At 35.9% G+C, this 20,562-nt stretch overlaps 1 protein-coding gene across 4 annotated transcripts in view; it reads right to left on the bottom strand.

The window, feature by feature from the left end:
• CLEC16A (C-type lectin domain containing 16A) overlaps positions 1-20,562 on the bottom strand; it is a 219,587-nt gene that overhangs the window by 145,710 nt on the left and 53,315 nt on the right. For 3 of the 4 annotated variants that reach the window (XM_020972509.2, XM_020972508.2, XM_020972506.2), the window contains exons 11-12: positions 12,028-12,157; positions 6,227-6,327 (exon numbers count right to left, since the gene is read on the bottom strand). In XM_020972509.2, the coding sequence (XP_020828168.1) occupies positions 6,227-6,327; positions 12,028-12,157 (231 nt within the window). The remainder of the gene's footprint in view (positions 1-6,226; positions 6,328-12,027; positions 12,158-20,562) is intronic. The other variant, XM_020972507.2, reaches the window with a different exon arrangement.

Raw genomic sequence — 20,562 nt, 5'->3', positions numbered from 1 at the left:
AGCCTAACAGTGAAATACTCAGAAAAAAAAAAGGGAAGGAAGAGAAGAGAAAGATAATGTCCCCAAATCATACCTTTTATAGACATTCAGAAGTCAGATTTTTAAAAATGTTTAAAATTCTATTGTTCACACTAATTACAATATTCATTCTTTGATAAGATAACTGAATATTTCCAATAAATAAGTCTATGCCATCTATGTCAAAAACCATACTATATCTAGCATCTGTCACAATCATCATTTGTTCTGTATCTACTATGTGTCTGTAGATCTAGTTGCTCAGGAACAATGTCTTAATTCTTTCATATTCTCTACAGTGATAAAGACTAGTGATTTTCAAATACAGAAAGACAGGGCCAGTTGCAAGGGAATTTAGCTTCTTTGCAGGACAATATTTTTATATTTTGAAACTGGCATCAGGGCCAAATACACAATGGGCACTTAATAAGTGTTTGATGACAAATTTTGGATATAATCTTGTACTTCATATACTTCCTGTGATCAGGGCTGGGGGGTGGGGGGTGGGAGAGGGGAGAAGAGAGTAGGTGAATGAATGAGAGGGGACAAAGTTTGAGAGGATAGGGGGCAGGGAGGAAATTGCTGAAATCTTCCAAACATCTTGGCATGGCAGGTCTTTCTCTTTATCTATATCTGTCAGATCCTGATCTGAAAAAATAAGTTCGGTGTGTTTTGCTTCATCTCTATCACCACCAATACCATGGGTGAAAAAAGACTAATTTAAAGAACTGGAGGCAGTGTTACTCTGTGGGAGGTCTCCTAATCAGCCAATCTCAGTTACTGGCAATTAAATGGACTTTCTTATTCTTGGATTCCCTCCCACAACAGTGACTCTGGAGGTGGAACTGTAGCCCCTACACTAGGGGTGGGCCTCAAATTTTATGAAAATGGACTGAAATAGACTCCTGAACAGAAAAGCCTACAAAAATCTTCCCCTCCACTCCTCAAAAAAGTCATTAAGCATGTTCAAAATACCAGTTGCCAAATTAGACAGTAGATCTGAATAAATGTGTGTGTGTGTGGGGGGGAACGACAGGACACTGAATAAGTAACACCAAAGAGCATATCTTCAGTTAGGCTGACATTTATAGTTGTTAAAAAATAGCCTGCTTCAGAATCTAATCCATGGTGGGCTTTCAGCTATACTGAATTATGAGCTGTTCAAAACTAGAAGGGACTGCCTTGGGCAGCAGTATGAGGAAGCAGCATGGTGTCATATTGTGATCATAGGCAAGTCACTGAACTCTTTCTTATCTGAAAAAAGAAGATAATAATAACACCTACCTCACAGGATTGTTGTGATGATGAAATTAGATAAAGTCTGTAAGGCTTTGCAAACCTTAAAGCACTATGTAAACAGAAGCTATTATTAATATTGTTATTAGTGTCATAATAATATAACTCCAAATATTGGAAATACTTTAACAAAGGTTAAATAACCAGCTATCAGAAATATTATAGAGGAAATTCCTATATGAGATATGTTTGGGCTACATTAAGCTTTATTCCCATTCTGAAATATTATGTATAATATGTCCTCTAAAATAATGTTTTTCTAGATCTCTGAAAAATCTAAATTCCACTTTATTTTTGGTGTCTATCCACTTTCCCCATTTCTATCACCATTTCCCAGTAACTACAAGAAAACAGATTTCTCTTTTCTTAGGTAGTCTTTCCCACAAAGTATGTATGTGTGTTATATGGAGGAGTGGTGGGATTAGGTAGGAGGCTGCCTTAAAATAGAAATGTAATAGCTCCAAAGACCACCAGGTTGGTTTATATAGAGAAGGTTTTTGCCATCAGCCACTGCTTTTAGGAGACTCAACAAAGGAATGAATGGGCAAATTTTCTATTATGATCATGAACCAGAATTCATTATGTCACCCTACTGAATCATAACTGGCAAAGCTCTCTTATTCCGTTCAACCCCTTTCACTTCTGTATATTCATTTTGATGTAGCCTTTAATCTATTGTTATTTACTGGAAGTCCTAAGCCAACATTCAATGTTTATTATTGTTGCTTTTATGTTTAAACTGTCTCATGACGAAAAATCCATCTGAAAGAGAGACCATCTCATTAACAGAGCTGTGATGGTAGTAAGAATTTGGAATAAAAATCCAGAAGATTAAGTACAAATGACTTTCTGCTGCCTGAAAGAAAAAACACACCTAACCAAAACCCTATTCTAAGAGCAGAAATAAAGCAAAAGCAAACAACAGATTCTACAAACGAGATGATGTGTCCTTTTGTGCATAATTCTATTCCAATAACTTTACCACAAAACTTTCTCAAAGAAAATGTTTTCTTGCTAGTACATTACTAGCAAGAAAGTAAAGAATGAAACAATTTGACTTTTTTTTGACATCTGCACTGTCAAACGTTTCTTTTTGTTGCAAAAAAGTTTTTAACTGGCAGTCACATTGATGGGATTTACCATCCATAAATATTCAGTTTTACTTTTTAAAGCTAAAATGTTAGTCACAGAAAAGAAAGGACACTAATATATGACTCAATACTCATATAAAGAATATTGCAGTGAAGTCATTTAGAAAGTGCCAGTAGCATAACCATTCAACAGGTCTATCACATTTAGTGTTATTTTTAATGTTATCTTATTCTTTTCATATATAATCAATTACTAGATCCTGTCAATTCTATCTCCATAGGAACTCTTGAACAGATCTTCTCTGCTGGTACTGGGGCTCATTATTACTTCTCTCTACTACTACAACATCCTCCTAACTGGTCTTCCCACCTCCAGTCCCCTTCCCCTTGCCCAAGCCAAATCCATATTCCACATGGCTTACTTGTAATATTAATAGTAACACACAGACCAGACCATGGTGTCCCTCCTTTGCCCCATACCCTTCACTAGATCTCTACTAAATTACTCAGTCTTAGACTTTGAGGAACCTCAGAGGTCAGCCAGTCCAAACATTACCTCAATAGGAATCCCTTCTACAATATCTAGCTTCCACTTAATGAACTTCAGGGATGGGAGACATAAGGCAGCCCATTCTACTTTTGAGCAGCTCTAATTATATAGAAGCTTTTTCTTTTATGAAGCAAAAATCTGCCCCTCTCTAACTTCCACTTACTGTACCTAGTTCTGTTCTCTGGAGCAAAGCAAAGTAAGTGTAATCCTTCTACCTTATTTTTCCCCATTGCCTACCAAATAAAACCCAAACTCCTTATCCTGGCATTCATGGCCCATTACAACCTGGTGTCATGCTCATTCCAACTTATATTACTCCCTTCCACATTCTTTACACTCTGGTCAAACTGGAGTATACCCTTCCCAACAGAGACATCCTGTACTTTTTCACCTGAACCTTTACTCTTCCTAAATGTGGAATGCTCTTGTTTTCATCGAGTTAAATCCCTACCCACCCTATAAAGACCAACTCAAATGTCATTTCTTCCAAGAAGTCTTCCCTAGTCCCCCAAGCTGGTAATGACCTTCATAATAATTCACATTTACACAACACTTTAAGTTTAAAGTGTTTTCCTCACAACAATCCTGTGATGTAAAGTACAATTATTATTACCTCCAGTTTATAGATGAGGAAGTTGAAGTTGAAAGTGAAGTGACTTGCCTAAGATAATGTAGCTAGTACAGGTTTACAGCAAGAACAGAACCTGAGTCTACTGATTCCAGAATTTTTCAGTATTTAGTATTTCTTCTTTCTATTATGCTATCCTACTTCTTGGATCTCATCCAACACTTTACTTGTAGCCCTCATATATTTATCATGTATTTTCTGTTACAACTATCTGTGCAAATGATGTGCTTTTCTATAGATAATAAGCTTCTTGAGGGTAAAGGATTTCTCGCCCAAATTTTCTCTTTTACCTAGGCCCTAAAACAATGCTCTTCAAATAATGAGACATGACCAATCTCAAGGACTACAGTGGATTATTTTTGCATCACTATGCAGGATAGATGGATCGATACTAAGAGAAGGCATCATTGCTCTTATTTTATTATCATTATTATCACGAATTTTATTATCACGAATCTTATTGTTTCTGTTTTCTTGTAAAGGCCAATGTGAATGACTGGAAATTAAAAAAAAAAAAACAAAAACAAAAACCCAAGGCTAATATAAATTGATATTGAAGAAAAATAGGGACCAAAAAAAACTCTAGCAGCTATAAATGAGTCGAGTCATCAGGCGCAGACAATCTATATTCAAGGGTACAGAAACGACTGAGAGATGTCATTCCTGAGGCATTCTCTGCCAGAGATGTCTGAAAGATTGTGGGTGATAAAGAGATACCACAAGCTTAGGCAAGGGCAAATGTCCCAAATGAAGAGCTGGAGTCTGCAAGGATTGAAACCAGCAACCTTAACTTTGATTCCTTGAAATTCTAGGAGGTCTTATTAAAAGAATGGTTAGCAGTGCTCACAAAGAGGCAGCATGGTTTCACTAAAAATAAGACATTTTGAACAGAACAGAACAGAAGTAAGTATGGACAAGTGGGACACTTTTGTAAGTAACATACTGAATTAATTATATAGTTTTTTTAAATAGCAAGGAGAATAGAAAATTCATGGTTCCATAAACAATCCCCTTTTGTATTCTACTTTGTACGTGGAAATTCTTCTAGATTGTGTCTGCTAAATCACACAAGTGACTTATGCTGAACTTGGTCCGTTAAAACTCTGTTGCATAGCCATGTCTCCTCCATATTGTACTAGTGAAATTATTTTTTAAGCCCAATGTAAGATTCTAAATTTGTCACTATTAAATGACATCTTAGTGCCAGCTTAACATTCTAGCTTGTCAAGATCTTTTTATATTCTGACCCTATCATCCAATGTGTTAAGAGCCTCTCTCAGCTTTGTGCCATCTGAAAATGTTTTTATAGATAAATATATATATGTAGATATATAGATATATATAGATATATACACACACATATACATATATACACATATACATATATACACATACACATATGTACACATACACACACATGTGTATATGTATATGTATATGTATATGTATGTATGTATGTACGTACGTATGTATGTATGTATGTATGTGTGTGTGTATGTATGTATGTATGTATGTGTGTGTATATATTCCATCTGTATCTTGATTTCTCTTCTTCCAAAACACACAGATACTTCTGGTACAGTTGTTTATTTCCACGTGATAAACTACAAAGAGAATCTTCAAATGGACAAAGACCACTCATTCCCAGATGCCATCAATGAATTGGATGAAGGACAGGAATTAGACCTGGAATTGCACTGGCATAGGAAAATCCCCCTACCAAGGCAGCTTTGTATCTAGTCTGCAACTTACATCTTAAGAGCTGCCTGGAGCTTTAGAAGATTAAGTGACTTGCCCTTAGGTCTTTCTGGCTTTGAAGTTCTTTCTCTAACTTCTATGCCAGTGAATGAAAGAATGCTAATCATATTTAAAAACAGGACCATTCTAATCATACAAGGCTCTAGACTTTGATACTACTTGATTAAAATAGGAGAAGTAACTCTGATCTTCTGATAGAATGAAATCTTAATTTTGCAAACCATATGCATATTCTTTATACATATCAGGAATATAAATGAAATATAATGAGAAAGACCAAAATTACAAAATCAATTGATTTTGGCACAACTAGTAGGAAAACACATTAAAATTACCATGAGCTTTGTTTTATAGCAAAGTGCTAGGAAAATACCAAAATATCATATGAACTCAGTTAAGAGGCAGCTTGGTATATTGGCCATGGAATCAAGAAGTCTAGCATTCAAGTCTTGCTTCTAATATATTCTAGCTATGCATCCACAGGCAAATTACTCAGCCTTTCAATGGTTCAGGCAATTCTCTGTGAACCTCATTTATAGATGAGTTGCTTGTCTTTAGTGGTAGAGGTTCCATCCTGGGAATTCCCCATATCACTGAAATCATAGGTCCAGACCAAAAAAATAGAAATCATGTTATAAATTTATTTTCAATAATGATTTTTTTTTCCTGGCATAGACATATAGAAAAACAGGCTATGCATTTCATCTACCATGAAGTAGAATTCTAGAAACTATAATAATGCTAGTTATTGAATAATGTTAGTTATTTTAATCAAGTTAGTTATTTGTTACACTTAACAGAAGTATCTTTTATTTCTCTTAAAAATGGATAAATACAATATTTGAAAACATCCACACTTATCATCAGGATAATTTAAAATCTTACCTTTATTATGAGACATGGCATATAGAAGACAAAGCACAAAAAGGGCGTGATAATCATCTTCAGGACTGTCCAATGCATTATATACCATATCAAGGAAAGGTCTATGAGAGAATTATTACAGAGGTTAGTATTTGATGCATTATCAATTGATTCCACAAAATCTCAATTCAATGCCTATTTGGGATATAGAGGTGACCTCAAGAGTTCTCAAATGCTATGCCAATAGAGCACAAATTGTGGCACTTTCTGCCATGCTGGAAAGGGGATGAGAATGGTTCCTGTAACAAGCGTGCTTATTTTCCAAGGACCTTTCTTTGTATCTCCAGCACTTAGCACAGTGCTTGGCACATAATGAGTGTTAAATAAATGTTTACTGACTGACCAAAGAGACATTCCACGGCTCCCAATTTCTAAGTACCCAGAAGTAGAGATTCAGGATTTGTGCCTAAAAAGGTCCTCTACCGCCCCCAGAATCCTGAAGCTCAGGCTTTTTGCTTTCATTTTTTCATTCCTTATAAATTTATAGAAAACCACCTATTTCAAAATCTTTTTCTTATTTCTCTCTCCACCCCCAATACATACACTGGTCCTTGAAGGAGCTGGAATACTCGCCTCTCTCCACTACCACTTGCAGATGTTCTCTTTGCTATAATTACTCAGCAACCTTGCTTTTTCTGAGGTTCACTCTAACCAAATTTATCACCCAATCCAGATCCTGGTGGTTGTTATCCACTAACTGCAGGTCATTATTTTTCTAAAGCTGAGGTGTGACTATGTCATTCCCTACTCAATAAACTCTAGTGGTTCCCTATTACCTTCAAGATTAAACATAAACCCCTCTATATGGCATTTAAAGCTCTCTGTAACCTGGTCTCTTCCTGCCTTTCCAATCTTCTCATGCTTTACTCTCTCTCTTCCAGGGATACTGGCCTTCCTGCTGTTCCTCACACAGCACATTCTACATTCTCTCTTTACCTTATCCCCATGCCTGGAATGTTCTCTCTTGTCATTTCTGCTTCTTAGCAGCCCTGGCTTCTTTCAAGACTCAGCTGAAGCATCACTAGGAGGCCTTTCCTGGTCCACACAGATGTTAATGCCTTCCTCCCTAAGGTTACTTCATATTTGTTCTCTATTTGTCTTACACGTTCTATTCTAAATACGTTGTCTCATTCAATAGAATATAAACTTCTTGGGGTCAAGAAGGTGTTGCTTTTTCTTTGTACCTCCAGCACTTTGCACAGAGCCTGGCACATAGTAAGCACTGAATAAATGCTTGTTGATTGACTAACTTGATCACAGGATTAGTCTCTACCCCAACACCTGCCTTTATACTAAGAGATTTTATGCTGATATTCTGTTAAACACTCTAGCTTTCCAGTTTCTCAATATCCTTAGTTCCCATAACTAACTTTTCCACTGCACCTCAATTACATACACAGATAGCCGCAGCCTTGATCTCACCATGACCTACAAGTGTTCTACTTGCATGTTCAAAAACTCTGAAATCCCCTTATCTGATAATAACCTTCTCTCTTTCTATCTCTTCCTATGCTTTACACTCTTAAACATATTCTTACTCTTCACCTGAACCTCCTACCCCTCCACCCTCAATACTTTGTCCTGCTATCTCTGCTAATCTGACTTCGCTTATTTCATTTTCAATCTCAACACTACAGTTGGCCAACTCAATGCCACACTATCCTCTATTCTTGAATCCCTTACCCATATATCTGAGTGACATTCAAGCTTGGTCAAACTCCAACCCTAGATGACTCTCATCATTTGCTTCTAATCCTCTTCTTGTGGTGCTAAATTGAGCTGGAAGATGTCACAAAACTGAAGCGATCAGAACCACTACAAATTTGTGTTACCTAATCTTAACTGTGCCTTCACTGTAGCAACTCCTCCCTGATTTTCTATCCACTCACTATAGAGTAGGCTATTCCATGAGAAAAGCTGTTCCAAACTTTTGCATCTATCCTCAAAACTTACAGCATCAGCTATCCCAGCCTCTCAAGTGAAGAGAAAAAGTAGAGTCCCACTCACCATGAGCTCCCTCTTTTCTTCTTCTCTACATCTCAAAATCCTTGGCATCATTCTCCTTTCTGTTCTTCTTTATTCCAATCTCTAATACACAAGTGGCTCTCTTCCTTGGCAAGGCTAACCTCTTTATATGTACAATTGATCCCATCCCAACCCATCTTCTCCTGCAGATTTCTCCCACAATCACCTCTACTCCCTCAGTAATCTTCAATCTCTCCCTGCTTACTGATTCCTTCCCTGCTTCCTACAAACATGTCTAAGTCTTCCCCATCCTTAAAAAGTTCTTAGACCTTACCATGACCTCAAGCTATCATCATGTATTTATTTCTCCTTTCACACACACACAAAAAGACTCTTTTAAAAAACATTTGGTCTACATTTGGTGCCTACACTTCTCCTCTTACTAACTTCTCAACTCTTTACAATTTGGCTTCTGACCTCATCACTCAACTAAAACTGCTCTCTTCAAAGCTAGCAAGATCTCTTAATTGACAAAACCAATTTTCTTTTCTAAATCCTTCTTGATATCTTTGTAGTATTTGATGCTACTGAACGTTGGCTCCTTATTCTTTCTTCTCTCACATTTCTCTCTCTTGGTTCTCTTACCCATCTGACCACTCCTTTTCAATCTCCTATACTGGCTCATCATCCATGTCTTGCTCCCTAACTGTGGTATTCTATAAGATTCTTTTCTCTATGTATACTCTCTCATTTGGTGACTCCATCAGCTCCCATGGACTTAATTATCATGTGTATGCAGATGATCACCAGATCTTTGTATCTAGCCCTAACATCTCTCCTGAGCTCCAGTACCACACTACCAACTGCTTTCTGGACAATACAAACCAGATGTCCCATAGGCATCTCAAATTAAGCGTGTTCGAAACAGAACTTATTATCACCTTCACTCTACCAAATTAACCCTCCCCCCCAAATTTCCCCATTTTAGTTGAACCACCATCATTCTAGTACCCTAGATTTTTTCTATTGGCATTATTCCTTGCTATACTTCACTCCATATATGCATTTGGTAGTCAAATTTTGTTTTTATCTCCATAATATTTCTTACATTTATAAAATACTTGTCTTACAAAAGATACATATGAATGATGGAGTCAGAGTCCTAAACCTCGGCTCCCAGTTTAGTATACTTGGGAAGTAATGACCTAAAGACTTACCTTCTTTTTTCAATAGATAAAGAAGGGCTTTCTCTTACTGATGGAAACAGTTTCTGGTATTCATGATAGAATCCTTTCTCTCATCTTACCCTAGCCCCCTTTTTGTAGAATGTCCTACAGTACCTATACCTACATTATAGATCAAAAACATCCACTTACTCAATACTTAGTTCCTAATCTATAAGCATATCTTTAGTATATATATCTACCATGAATGTTATCTTTAATGATTTACCAATTAATTGAATAATTAATTTTTAAGCCAATAAAAGTAACCTCAAACTAATAAAAGAGTTTTTCAGCTAAAGTGTGTTAACTGGTTGTTTGGTGCTTAATTTTTTTTTTTGAGAAAATGTAATAACACTTAGTGGTTAGGTTCTCAAACCAGCCTAAAAAGGACTATTTAATCCATAATGTAATTGAAGTAAAGCTCCTAAGAGTATACTCCTAACCAATATTTACATGTAAATACGTATGTCAAGGATTCAAGATTTCATCAGCACAGGTATTTTCCTCACTGATGAACACTATACTCTTAATAAATCATGGCAGATGGTCTTAATAAGAGTTTCTAAGGAAAAAAAAATCACCAATTGATGGCTAATATTCTGATGATAAGCATCTCTAAACTAAGTTTGACAGAAACGTTCTTAGACAACAGAAAAGCAAACTGTTCACTGGGGCTATAATCTTTTTAGCTTAGTAGAATCTTCTAAAGCTTTCACTCTACTAGAACAGTCTTTCAGAGGTCAGTATCACCTACATACTCCAATGAGGCATCAGACTAGGATGTAAGTGGAAAAGCTACCACTTATAATATTAAAAATAATTTTTAGGAAAATTTAAATTATGAACTTAGCAATCTCAATAAATGCAAATAAAATAAAAGGAAGAAAAATTCAGAACTATTTACATGAAAATATGCACTTAACAGCAATATATTTCCTTTACATCCCTTTCCTTTCTCTTTTCTGCCTAGGTACTTCATTTATAACATTGTTTCCATAAGAAAATGCATTAATAGGTCCAATTCAATATACTAGAAACATTCTTCTTCTCATGGTGGCTACAGCTTCTCCCAAGAAGCACCTCCTACAAAGAAGGGGCTAGGGAAGAGATAAGAGAGAAGATTCTCTAGTGGATACCAGAAACTGTTTCCATCAGTAAGAAAAAGCACCTCTTCACATGTTGAAAAAAGAAAGTAACTCTCTAGGTCATCACTTCCCAAGCATACTAAACTGGGGGCAGAGGTTTAGGACTCTGACTCCATCATTCATACGTATCTTTCACATGATAGGTATTTCTAAATTTTGGACTATTTCCCAGTCAGCTAAACGGTACGATGCCAATTATTATATGTGGTAATCACATAAAATTGTAAGAAACTCACCAAGGATGGCATCAACTTAGTACCATGAGAGCTCTAAGAAAGGCATTCTCTTCATTAGTTGTAAAATTAAATATATATGTAAATGCATATATATTAATGTATACATACATACACTATACCCAGATACACATATACTATCTACTAGACTGCTCAAAAATACTAAATAAAATTACAAAATGTATTCACAGGTTGCAGCAATCGAGAGCTGCTTTTTGTTCCAATATATGCTTTAAAGTTAACTTAGCTTAGAAATAAATCCCTTGTTCAACTCATAAAAATGAATTCATTCTGATAAATAACAGAGACTTTTGCAGAACAAAGATATAAACAAAATGAGGTTGGGGAAAAGGAAAAGAGGGAAAGTCAGTGTCTCTCAAATACTTATTATTAATTCAAATTCATAGACAGGCCAGGAATACTTTTTTCTCAGGAAATAATACTTTCCTAATGGGTATACACATAAGGCAATGGAGATCCATCATTCACATAAATGCATTCGTTTTTTAATATTCAGGGTCCGCTATAATAGTGAAATCACCCTGTAATGAGACCCTTTGGATACTTTACTAGCTAAACACTTAGAGGGAGTCAATCTTACACCTTGTTCTACATCATATGATACTACTGTGAAAGAAGTCCTATTTTGCACCCTGAAGATTAAAAAAAATTTCCAGTTGTACCAGGAAAAGTCAGGTTCACCTGACCATTACCAGAATAACCATTCTATCTACTCCCACAATAAGGTGATCTCTAGTACTAATCAATCAACTAAACTACAGTGGGCAAGTCAATTAGGCCAAGTATGTATAATGGGAAACAGGAAAGATAGTGATGTACATGGAAGAGGATGAATGACCATAAATGCATTCACATACAGACCAAACATGATATTTCTCAAAATTTATATGACAATGCCAAGAGCTGGCTAATTGTCAGGGTAATGCATACTCTTTAGTATTGGCTCCAAAATCTAAGTGCATCAGGGGAAGCAAACATTTCATTTTCCAGTCAATTTCCATAAGAAGTAAAAAAAAAGTACAACATTAATTACATTGGTCTCTTCTACCTATCATGCCACAAAACATAATTATTCTACTATCTAGTGGTGAGGTATAGAAGAAGCATGACTTAAAACACTAAGACAAAGAAATAAAATGTGGAAAACATGATCCTCCCGTGGGAGAACCTACCTGTTCCACTGTGTGTTCTCACTCCCAGACGCAGCAGCACTCTTCTCTTCATCTGTTGTATTCTGTTCTGTCACTACAGAAATGGCTAATTCGGTTAGTTTGCTTCGCTCCATGATTACCATCTCTATTTCTTAAAGAGAATAAAATTCATTTTATTTGATAAAAAATCCACAGAAGTGTTTCTGACATAACCAGTGTGAATTTTATAAATACTCACACTAACACTGGTGAGCAAATGTAATTGTTCCCAGTGTTATAGCAATGTTTAATAGTAACTAACTCAGACAATAACAGTTCACACATATGTGAAGAACAAAATTATAAGTACAGATATTGATTTCTTTAAAAATAAATAATGCCAAAAAATTTCTGATTTTAATAAGGCAACAGGAATTTTATCAACTGTTGTTCTATTTCAGTACATAATGATATTTAATGGATTCATTCAAAAGTTTAAGTATATTTTAAAAGTTTTCATTGGTTCTTTTGAAGACTGCTTTGTTTCCCCTTTTCTTTCCTCACTAAAGCAAACTTATAAAATATATTGTTTTTTTCCTGATCAAATCACATCCCAACAACTTAAATGTTTGAAAATTGTCAAGTTTTGTGGAAAACTATGGAAGATTTTTTGAACTGATGCTAAACCACCAATAACTCATATTTTGTGCCTGAGACATTTATCTACTCAAACAGAAAACACATGTTCATAAGCTATAGAAAAGACCAAAAAATGCCCTTTTTGCCCAATGCTTCAAACTCTCTCCATTCCCCCTCAACTAAATCACTCCTCCACTAGCGTGTTATCATCCATGCATTAAATGTAAATGACACATTGAATTTCAAGCTCTTCCAAACTAACCATATCATAATTCTCCACATTCAGTGATCTACTTCTCTACCCATCAGTTTCATTCCAAACAAAGCTTTCGGTCCTCTATCCCAGTCCTTTCTATTTGACTCATCTATTCACATTATTTCATACTGTTACCTAATTTTAAGTCAAATTTCTTCCTAGCTTTTTTCCTCCAGGAAGCCTAGTCTGTCTAAATAAGGAAAAGCAGTATAACCCATTCTTTAACACAAAATCAAACTTTTTCAACCACTCTTCCTCCCAATCTGACCTTATTTATACATCTGCCCTCCTTAGGTGAACGACTGCTCTCCTTGCTTTGTTAGGATTGAAGTTCTGATAAGCGTTGACCAAATTGTCTTTTTGTAGCCAAGTGCCAGGTAGAGAGGAGTTCTCCCAGAGAAAGCCTTTGCCTAAGAGTATCTAAGTTCTCCCAAAGACAGTCTTTCCCTTACCTCCTATTTTTGTCTTTGACTCCCTACAGCCTAGCATAATACACATTACAAGAGGATTTTTCCTGAATGTAGTCAATGTATTTTAGGAGACTGTAATTTGATCTTTGGTAATCACAATGGCATTGACTTGTGATATATCAAAATTTATGCTATGATAAATCCTTTTATAACATATTTTTGTAACCTATGAATGGCTGAACTTGATTATTTAGTATATTGACCGAGTCTAATTGACATGAGAGGCAGCATAACATAATAGAGTCAGTAAGACCTGGGTTTGAGAATCAACCCCAATGAACTGATTACATGAGTTAACAGCACATGTTAGAAAGTCATAACCTCTCAGTGCTACAGGTAATTCTGTAAGGCAATAAGTGGCAGAGTAAGTGTTGATCTACATTTGTGGCGGGAGTTTCCTCACCTGCGACAATGAAATCAAAAATTCAATTTAAAGAACAATCATTATTTGTGGATAGTGTATTCAATGAAGTTTCGCACTATTTTATTACCATCTCCACATGCAGTTCCTTATCTTTTTCACACCATACTGCAATATCAAAACTAGAAACTAGAACTGCATAACAGATTCTCTTGACATGACCAGTAATTTAAACTCAAGAGAACATATAAATTTCATTACAAGGCAAACCCCACAGGGTAAATTCTCTGACTAACCTGGCTTCTTCCCTATCCCTGAAAATTAATCCACTTCAGGAGCTAACAGGCACATAGACCTCTTTCTGATGATCATATTTTATAGCAGGTTCTTAAGGCTACTCTGCGCTTGACCCAAAATCAACTAAACTACTAGAGTCACCTATCGCCAGGAGGCTTCTTGACTGGCAAAAAACAGTTCTCAGAGCTTTTCAAGGGCAAGACAAATCATCCTTTATTGCAGAACATCTTGCCTAAACTGAAAACTAAGGGGGTGCCCAGCAATTGGGGAAGAATGGCTGAAAAATTATGATACACTATTGTGTTAGAATACTACTGTGTTTTCAAATTCTCCATTTCTCCTCAATTAAGTAATTTCTCCATTAACTTCCTATCACCTAATGCATCAAATTCAAATGACACACTGAATTTCAAGCCCCTCCAAAGTACCCATATCCTACTCTTCCACCTTCAGTGATCTATTTCCCTATCCATTATCTCTCTCCATTTAACTGTATCATCTGAATTTGTATAAGTTATATCAATCAGTCTGGCACAACTGTATGGAAGATGGAGTATAGGGCAGGAGAGACTAGATAAGTGAACACCTATTACAAAAGGCTATTACAAATGTCAAGGTAAGAAGTGATAAAGGCCTGAACTAAGGTGGAGGCTATGGGAATAAAAAGAAGGGAACAGAAGCAAGAGAAGTAGAACTATAATCAACAACACTTGGCAAATAACTGGAAATAAAGGTTAGACTGACAAGTGAAAGATGACGCAACAATATGGGTTGACACATTCTATTTCAGACTCGTTGAGCCAGCTATGCCTATGAGACTTCGATATGGAGATATCAATAGACAGTTGGAGATGTAGAACAAGAACTCAGAAGAAGATTATGGCTTCATCTGATGATTTGGAAATCATTTGCTTTATCTAGCAGTAAGAATGTGTGGAAAACTTATGGGAAGATATGATCAAGATCACATAGGATTGCGGGCAGGCATGGATGAGTTACGATTTACATAACTGAAGGAGCAACATTTCACATGTTTGATTAAGAATGTATTTTATTTATTCATATACCAAGGTCCCTCTGGTGATCAACAGCACACATGTGTAATACAGATGGTCAGAGTTAGAAGCCTAGTATGTGGCCATGGAGCAAGAAAAACTCACTGTCCCAAGTGGCTCTGAAATATGTCATTGGATTCATTTGCAGTGCTTTAATCAACAGACCTAACCAGATACAAATGAGAAGAGAAAAGAGGGAGAAAGTGATGCATATGGCAGAGAGAAGTCGTGTGCTATCAATAACTGCCTTGGATTCCACTTAATAGCATCCAGGACAATGACTGCCTACTTTAAAGCACAAGGTGAATCCATTTCTACATGGTTTTAAAAGATGTAGAAAGTCCCAATCTCTGTTGTCAAGACGACTGTTGTTGGTAGGAAAAGACAGTCTAGTTCTAGATTACTGAGTGAAGTACTGGGAAGTACTGGGTAGTATGGGCTGAGGAGAAGAGTAAGAACCCAAATAGGTCATGCCTCAATTATGAACCTAACAATTCTGAAATGTTACTTTGGTAAAGTTCCTGAATTTCTAATGCTTCCATGTCACTGTTTTAAAAATCGCAGTAATTTTTATAATTTACAAGGACAATATATACTTTAACCTGCTTACTATTTGTGAAATGAAATACTTTTCAGGGAAATAGAACTAATAGTCATTAAGTATCTTTTGGTTGAAAAAATTTAAGGATTCTATGTCTTGTCACCTTTCACCCATCTCTCCTTAATCATAATAAAGAATAAAAAAAGATGCTACAGTATAATATTGTAGATGTGTTGAGTAATTAATGATAATAGATGAAGAGGATAAGAAAAAGGCCCCAAAATAAAGGTTAACCTGCTATGAAAAAAAAAAGTATTGTTAGGTTCCTAGGAAACCAAAAAAAGACAGAATTTCAAGAGGCAAAAGCACTTGAAGTACACACACATTACAATATGGGTAAGTTTGTGTGTGTGAGTGTGTGTGTGTGTGTGTGTGTGTTTTGGGTACTGAGTTCCCTTCCCCCTCACCAATTTTATCCCAATTCCCTACACGTATGCCCTTTTTGTATTGTGTTTGAATAGAAGCAGGATGAATTCTGAATAATCTACTGGGAAGTTACTCACTAAAAAGTGTATCCCTCCTCCAAAAACAACAACAACAAAACCATACTACATATGTCAATCTTTCTCTTAACACTGAAAAATTATCATTCCCAATTCTTTCCACAAGTGCTTTAAAACATTCTCCCCTTACCACACCCACAATGAAATTATTAGAACATGACCACAACTGGTTTGGTAGATAGCCAGAGAAAAGGGGCTCTGACAAATGTAGCTAGAGGTTTCATATCAATAGAGAAGACCATTAGATTCCACACTGTGGACTTTCCTGCCAAACACAGACATCCCTATCAAAGAAACTGGCATAGTCACTCCCATTTTATGATCTTACCTAGTTCTAGGTAAGGCAATACGATGCCCTAAAGATAATTTCCTCTGCAGGGTCTAAGAAGGAATCTCCTGCTTTCTTTGGTAGAGTAACTATAAATTTTGCTAGCTTCACTGCAAGTCAATCAGTCTTTAATTCAGGACGTACTAATAAGTAAAGCAAGGAGGTTTAGGCCATTTATTTTACAGGTTATTTTTCAGTTGCTCTAGTTCAGGAGTTTTTGATCTGGAGTCCAAAAAGCTTTTTCAAGAATACATTTTGACGAGGCAGCTAGGTGGCGCAGTGAATAGAGCACCAGCCCAGGAGTCAGGAGGACCCAAGTTCAAATCCAGCCTCAGACCAAACACTCGACACTTTACTAGCTGTGTGACCCTGGGCAAATCACTTAACCCCAACTGTCTAAAAACAAAAAATTTTAAAAAAGAATATATTTTGATAACTATATTTCTACATAATTGGTTTTTTCAAAAAAAAAATATTCTGAGAAGAGGTCCATAGACTTCACCAGACTGCCAAAGGAGTCCCTGACACATAAAAGTTAAAAATCCCTGCTCTAGTCTGAGCTACAGTGAGCAAATTGTAGATAAAAGGTAATTTTAAAATGAAAATGTGAAATGTCAATTGTTTCCATAAGCAAATGAATGGAACTAGCTGAAGTCTTTTAAGTAAGCCAGAACTTATCTTTTTTTTTTTAATATCCAGTATCTACAAAATTGGGTGTACTGTGAATTTCTTTAATGGTTTCAAAATGAGTGGCCAGAGGCTTATGACCCAAGGGAGACTAAGATAACTTTTTTTCATGCCAATCAATATATCCCATGGAGCTCTTTTTCTGGGCTTTAATGTGAAGATTTGAGTATGGGTGCAACATTCAGGCTAATTTAATTGTTAATTATTTTAGTTATGCAAGTTCAAATGATACAGTTAAATAAGATCAGCATAGTGTTTTGCCTTATCACACCATGTAGTCCATGTGTTTATACACATAAGCCCTTATTCCATTAGTGTATTTATGTGGATAAACACAAATGGGGTTGCTAGTTGGCTATCACAAAACTAATGATGTGAACAGACCCCAGCGGCAGCATCTGGAAGCTTAGCTGTCCCCTCCAAAATAAGGGGGGCACTTGGGGGCAGGAAAAGCTTCCTTTTTATCTTTGCACCCTCCTCTTCTACTTCCACTCCTTTCCCACAGTCCCTCCCCGCCAAGTGTTTCACACATATAAGTAGGTATTGGTTAGAATCATTCACCTTCAATAATCTCTTTTACTTTCTTAGACATTTAGAAAATAGGATTGGCCAATGTTTCTAACTAAGCTAATTCAGTCCCCTGATGCCTAAATCAACCTGCCAGGACAGAAATGAGGCAGAAGGGGAGCAAATGTTAAGAAATGCACCATGTGTACAGATACCAGGGGTGGTGGAATAAAAGAGGCTATACAAGTAAATATGATAACTTCATCATCTTGGCTTTTTAAGGCACACAGTGAAGGAAGTATTACTACCCTCTCCTAACACCAAAATTTACAGATAAGGCAAACTGAGGTCCAGAGATCTTAAGGGACTTGACTAAAATAACAGAATGAATCTGTAACTATGTCAAGACTGGAAATTATACATAGGCTTAGAGCTGGAAGGGGCCTTAAAGATTATCTAGTACAACTCCCTCATTTTACAGATTGGGTAACTGAGGCCAAGACAGATAAAATAATTTCTTTCTCAAGACTACAAATCTGTTACTAAGTATTAGAGCTAGGAATTGAACCCAAGTCTCCCAAGTCCATGTTTTTCTACTGCACTACAATGATTCTCTTAAATCAGATCTCATATCTTATAATCCACTTCACTTTTCTGTACATTGCTAGGAACATAAACAAAGAACTGTGTCTTCTTCCTACTTTACAAGAATCTCTGGAAAACCTTGAAGGTAAAAACTGGATTTAGACCAACACATTGCTTCTTATATACTATAATGAACTCAAATGGACACTGTGTAAATATTTTTTTTAATAAAATTAGAGGAGAATGAAACAAGGCAACTTGCACGACTATGACTAGGGGAAGAATTCTCAACCAAAAAAAGAGACACACACATACACACACAGAGAATGATCATTATAAAAGATAAAACAGACAATTTTAATTACATAAAGTTAAAAAGATTTTATAAGAGAAAAAGCAGCCAGAATAAAAGGAGGATCTTGAATGGAAAAAAAGTTATCTTTGTAGCAAGTTTCTCTGAAAAAGGTCTGGTTGTATGTATGTATGCATATATGTATGTATGTATATGTATGTGTGTGCAAATGTAAATATATATAACTAATACAAATAGGTAAGAACAAAATCCACTCAGCAAAAGATATTCAAAGGTACTTTGCAAAAGATGAAATGTGGACTATTAATAATGCAAAAGAATGCTTCAAATCACTAATAATAAGAAAAATGCAAATTCAAACAACCTAGAGGTTTTATTTTGTACCCATCAGATTGGCAAAAATGAAAATGGTATACGTTAGAGGGGCTATAAGAAAACAGGAACATTAATGTATTGTTGATGGAGCTGTAAATTAGCCCAATTATTTTGAAAAAACAATCTGAAATTACACTGTATATATCCTTTAACTCATTGAAAGTTATTAGTAAACATTCAAGGACAATCCCAAGACTTCAAGCATAGGAGGTATGGTGTAAATGGCAACACAACTGACAGGAAAAGGAAAGAGAAGCAGGTTTAGGAAGAAAGGTAAACCTGGTTTCAGACCTAGGAAACATTCATTTGGCAATTAATCACATACTGCCCTAATAACATTTCTTGGGATTGTTGTATTGACTTGGTATTTAAGTCTTGTATCATTATTTAGCTCTTTCCAACAAAAGAGTAGACACTAGGGCCAGACACCAAGGTTTATACTACTTTGAATCCTTTAGAATGTCTAGTGCAAAGCTTTCAATATGGTAAATATTTAACAACAAATGCTTGTGGAAAAATACTTTTTAATTAATTACCAATTTTTTTTATAAGCCACTGACCCACAGCAGAAAATAAACTGCAGGCCAAATACAAGTGAAAGAGCAACAACTGAGAATCACAAATGATTAAAACTGGTTGCTGGTTGTCAAGCTGTCAATGGAATGTCAATGTTTATTATCACTGTCAATTAACTTTAATATAGTGGAATTCAACAACAGTCTGTAGGCACTAAAAATACACTTTTACAAAAGGTCTATGTTCTTAATAAACTTGATCACATTAAGCAATGGGCCAGAGTTAGCCTTCACACAAGTAGTAGAATGTGGTGGTAATGCAGTTTTGGAGTTAAAGAACCTAGGTTAAAATTCTAACATATAAATTATCTACATCATTACTACTAAATTATCTATTTATTTATTAAATTATCTACTTATCACCTATGTGACTTTGCGCAAGTAACTTAACCACTCTGTGCCTCGGTCTCCTTTCCTGGAAAATGAAAAGGGTTGGTTTAGAATATGATCTCTAAGGTCCCTTCCAGATCTCAATCAGTGAAGTTTCCCACATCAGCCATAACTAAACTGAAGGCTTCCATTAGAAAGGGTGAAATTCCACTAAATCATGCTACTTTTTATTTGCGGGGGGTGGCATCACATTTTCTTTGTTCTTGCATATCTGCCCAACAAATGACTAAAACATCTCTAGCTCTGAGGCCATCTGATCACTATTTCCCAGAAGTAGTAAGAATGTGATGCACTGTAGGACTTAACACTAGAAGTCTATTCTGACAGGTAAACAAAGAGCCTTTAAATCTTTTGCAAAGTTCTATTTACTCAGCTGGAGTACAAATTCTCTTCCAAGTCACATGGATTAAACTCAGTGTTATTTCACCCTAATATAGATACAGCCTAAAAGAGAAACATACTCAGATCCCTCCCTCATTACTTGAATATGGGAAACAAAAAGTTTAAGAATGCAATCATCTTTGCCAAATCAGGATTTTCTTTGCACAATGAGTGCATGACCATCATGTTTATTTAAGGCCAGTTAGAGTGGAAGATGACATGCATATCATATTTAGGAATGACTAACTTTTTAA

The sequence above is a fragment of the Phascolarctos cinereus genome, unplaced genomic scaffold (genome assembly GCF_003287225.1).
Source record: "Phascolarctos cinereus isolate Bilbo 61053 unplaced genomic scaffold, phaCin_HiC Scaffold_4;HRSCAF=312, whole genome shotgun sequence".
In the NCBI taxonomy this organism is placed as follows: domain Eukaryota; kingdom Metazoa; phylum Chordata; class Mammalia; order Diprotodontia; family Phascolarctidae; genus Phascolarctos; species Phascolarctos cinereus.
This window is presented reverse-complemented; position numbering and strand designations above follow the sequence as displayed.